Source organism: Montipora capricornis, chromosome 6, assembly GCF_036669925.1.
Source record: "Montipora capricornis isolate CH-2021 chromosome 6, ASM3666992v2, whole genome shotgun sequence".
Taxonomy (NCBI): Eukaryota; Metazoa; Cnidaria; class Anthozoa; order Scleractinia; family Acroporidae; genus Montipora; species Montipora capricornis.
In genome coordinates this window covers 10,704,865-10,709,070 of record NC_090888.1, presented here as the reverse complement: position 1 = coordinate 10,709,070, position 4,206 = coordinate 10,704,865, and the positions used below count along the sequence as shown (strand labels likewise).

Here is a 4,206-nt window from a genome sequence, read left to right as displayed (position 1 = left end):
AAAAAACACATGGCTATCTGCGGCCTTTCCCTACATCTAGGTACGACGGAAAGCCGCAAGAATCTGGAACAAAAATTCATCTTTCAAATCGGCACCCTTAATCCTCACGGTATTAACGAACGCTTTTCATTTAACTAATATATTCCTACTTTTCACGTTGCCATGTTATCACCAATAGCGTAGCTCCTACTTTACTATAAAAACTACACGTAACCCATAATCCCTCGATTCGCTCTGACGAAGGGCTAACGCTCGAAACGTCAGCTTTTAGAATCTCTGTACGGTGGTCAATTTACATTATCAACTCCGTTGATAAACCAAATTTTTGTATACTACTTCCCCACCGACGCAGCACCACAGTTTCTTTAGAAACTACCCCTTCATACATCTAAGTAAAGACGTGTTCGAAAACCTTTGCCAATGTTTGACGCAAAGTACATTTTACACTCTGGATAGCAACTTATCCTCTGAATGAAATTATAAGTAAGTTCGTTCCCTGAACATTCGGCTTTAAGCTGGATGAGAAAAATGGCCCTGCGCATGAGACTGGGCGGTGATGACGTTCCCGGGGTAACCAGGGTGAAAACTAACCTCTCCTATTTTTCGATGGACATTGTTGAGTACTTTGTCCACCTCTTCCTCATACCATTGTGGTTGTTGGAAATTCTCATTACTGCATCTCTGACACTGCTGACCATACAGCTTGAACCGCAAGGAGTCTTGAATGAAACAGAGTTTACTATAAGCAAGTTAACTTTACCTAGTGAGGGACTAGTATATATTTCTCTATCCAGCCACTCCATTTTTCGGTCAATGCAACAAAAGAGATGGCATGGCATAAGCAACTGACATGACGCCAAGGCGATAAAGGAATTCTCTAACATGCTCAAAAGTGCTTTGCGACAAGAATCACAGAGCACACATGTACAGTTTGTTGTTACATACGATTGATCATTGTATTGCCCGTTTTAGTAAGCCTATAAAAGCTCAAGACGCAGAAACGGTGAAAAATTAAATGCTTGATTTGTTGAGTAATTAGTACGTGAACACATTTCTTCCTGTTGGCCCGTCATCAAAGCGTAGGGGAGGAACTCTGGTGCTTTAAATGGCCAAATGAATCAAGCACTGCTTCTCTCAACAGGATAACCATCTCGGACAAAGCGCTTTGACTGAACTAAGTAATGCATGGCTAATTGCAATCCTGGCTTCAAATGGGTTCGAAAGCGGGGCAAGCTAATAGGAGCAGTCGTTCGAAAAATGAAATGGGAAGGCATCATTCTCAGTTATCACTGAAAATGTGAAAGAAAAAGAAGTTAAATTAAGGTACAACCCGCATATTTTAACTGAGATTCTTTTCTCAGAAAATCCATGTGCTAAAATTAGCAGCTCGTGATCGCCACCCTCAAGTGCCGCCCCTTACATGACAAAATAAGACAGACAGTCAACGCAGGTGGAAGCGAAACTTCAAACCACTGATGTTTATTTTACTTGTCATAAGCAGCAAGCAGCTGAGCCAAAACACGGTCTTCGAGTTGCGCCGAATGCTGCATAATTATGCCTTTCACGTTGACTCTCGGATTAAAACGAAAGATCATCCAGTGCTGTAGCTGAAGCAAGAAAACTTAATCATTGAGAGACGCTTTACTGGTTTATTTTCAAAGGAAGAAGTAGTCAAGTAGACCTGTACGTGATTGAACAGTTGATTGAACTCAACGTCGTCGTTATTCAAAAGGAAGCAAACCACGCCATGCATGATGAATTTCACAAGGTAAGAAAAGGAAAGATTAGTTCGTCCACTCTGACGAGATGCTGCAAATTATCCAGAGATTAAGCGATCTTAACATTTTTTTAGACAACAAGTTTTAGCAAATCTATACAATGACAAATTTCCAAACAATCCTTGAAATGGGCGACTTAAGCGGGAAATTCAGTAGTAAACAACATAGCAGTTGTCACGGACTTCTTCATAAGCATTAAATGAATGGCCGTTGTTAGACAATGACTAGATCGTGATTAGCCTCGACGCCTCGCAGGTCAAACTGTAGGAAAGAAATCAGTGCTGCTTTCGGGAGGCGTTTGTTGGGAGGATGGGAAATACGACTCTCCTAAAAAAACGACTGCGTGGTAGGCTAGGGAACAAAGAAACAAATTAAATTCAACACGAGAGATCGAATTCGGCATTAATATCGAGAGTAAGGATCGAATCTCAAGGAACTTTTTTAAAGGGAACAAGGAAGACCCCCTTGGCAGGGAATGTCCGCAACAGAATTTCCATTGTGGGAAGATTTAAACACGAACGTTCTTACGGGCAGTAGGCTCCGTTGTTTCTTTTGTTTGTTCTTGACCGTGAGTGGGATGGGGTAATTGCGTTCGACGAAGGAGAACGCAGTTTATGAACCTGGATTTCCTGTGGTTTCAAGGGTGACCTTCGTCGACCGTCTGCATTTTCCGCGCCATTTTGCATGACGTTATACGTCAGATGCGCAAAGACTATTGCACACTTCAGAATTACGTATGTATCGATATGTAAGTAAGACATTATGCTCACGTTCGAATTAGGATGTACACTAGGACGGAAGCATCATATACATACTCCCTCACATATTCCAGAACCCAAATTTTGTCCCCACGAACGCTCTTCATAATTAATGATTACTCCTAGCTGTACTGTTTAATAAACGAGCAGAGGTGTTTTGTCATCAGACGAAGACGAGTGGTTTTAGATGCGATATAACCCCACCTGCGAGTTTATTGAACTGCTTCAAAAACCTTCCACAAAAAGCGTGTTCCTCTGGAGTCCAACCAAAGGTTCAAATTGTGAGAGAAGAACATTAGCATGCAAGAAAAACAAGCTAAGCCTTATTGGTATTCTCTCTAATGAGGAGTGTTTTATCAATTTTAAAACTCCTGCAGATGACGTTTTATCGTGACATGAGAGGTTGTTTCGCTCATGAATTACTAATGAGTTTTAAATATATCAATAGCTACTCTCCAAACTTACTCCCAGATTTTTAAATTCTTGTTGCATAAAACCGCTATTCTTCGTGTTTTTAGTCACTCTCTTTTTTTTGTTTGTTTGTTTTTTATTGCAGCATCATGCCTTCTTCCGCCGAGGTCACAGGATCATCAGGGAAGCTTTCGGTCTTGTGGTACCTTCAGATCGTATACGTCATAACCATCATCGTCTTAGCCCTTTTGGGTAACATAGTTATATTTGTTGTAATCTGTATCAACAGAAGCCTACAGAGAATCGACAATATCTTTATCGCCAATCTAGCCGTCAGTGATTTCCTCTTCACCCTCTTTGAAACTTGCTTCAACGTGACTCGAAAAATAAACCGAAACTGGAACCCGCCGCACAATGTAGTATGTTATGTGGTCATAGCCTCAAGTGTCCTCTGCGCTTTGACGTCGGCTTTCACTCAAACGGCTGTCGCCGTAAATCGATATTTCGCCGTCTACCGACCGCTGAAATACCCCAGTATTGTAAGCAAAAGGAAAGTGTTGGTCTCTATTGCAGTGATATGGGCATGCGCAGTTGCATTGGCGTTTCCTCCATTGACGTGGAGGCCGTTAACTGTTATTTGCTCACTGGAGGAATCTTATGACAGTCACGTGACCTACGAGATTATCTACATGGGCGCTGAATGGGTATTGATTTTTGTGGTTCCTTTCGGAATCATGTCTCTAATTTACCACGGCATATACAAAATTGCGTCAGACCACGCCCAACGAGTGCGGTCATTTTCCCTTACTTCGACGAATTCTACAAAACGAAACCACGTCATAAACATGAAGAGCGAATTGAAGGCCGCCAAAATGCTTGTGACAATAGCAGGTGCTTTCTTTCTAAGTTGGTTTCCATTTTTTGTGACTCTAACGTTGTGGAAGTTTTACGAAGGCTTCAGGGTCTATTCGAACGTTTTCACTTTGTTCCTGTATTTGGTGTATACTTTACCCGCCATAAATCCTGCAATCTATGCATTCTGGTGTCAAGATATGAGACAGGGAATAAGACAGCTGTTAAGATGTTGTAAATAAGAGAAAGCAGGCCAAGAACAAAGAATGATCTTGCCATACATTCGATATTTAAGACAACTCAGTGTGTTCAGAGTTTTGAAGCAAGCAACCGTGGACAATCTTCCTGTCTGTGTACGTTGTATCAGTGGCTTGATCTGATCGGCGTAATTACAAGTTGAGAAGCTT

At 41.6% G+C, this 4,206-nt stretch overlaps 1 protein-coding gene across 1 annotated transcript in view; it reads left to right on the top strand.

Moving 5' to 3' along the window:
* Positions 1-1,440: 1,440 nt before the first annotated feature.
* Positions 1,441-4,206, top strand: part of LOC138051477 (5-hydroxytryptamine receptor 4-like) — a 3,681-nt gene continuing 915 nt past the window's right edge. The window contains exons 1-2 of the mRNA XM_068897683.1: positions 1,441-1,768; positions 3,093-4,206. The exon at positions 3,093-4,206 is cut by the window's right edge and continues 915 nt beyond it. Coding sequence (XP_068753784.1) covers positions 1,752-1,768; positions 3,093-4,041 — 966 coding nt within the window. The 5' untranslated portion in view covers positions 1,441-1,751 and the 3' untranslated portion in view covers positions 4,042-4,206. The remainder of the gene's footprint in view (positions 1,769-3,092) is intronic.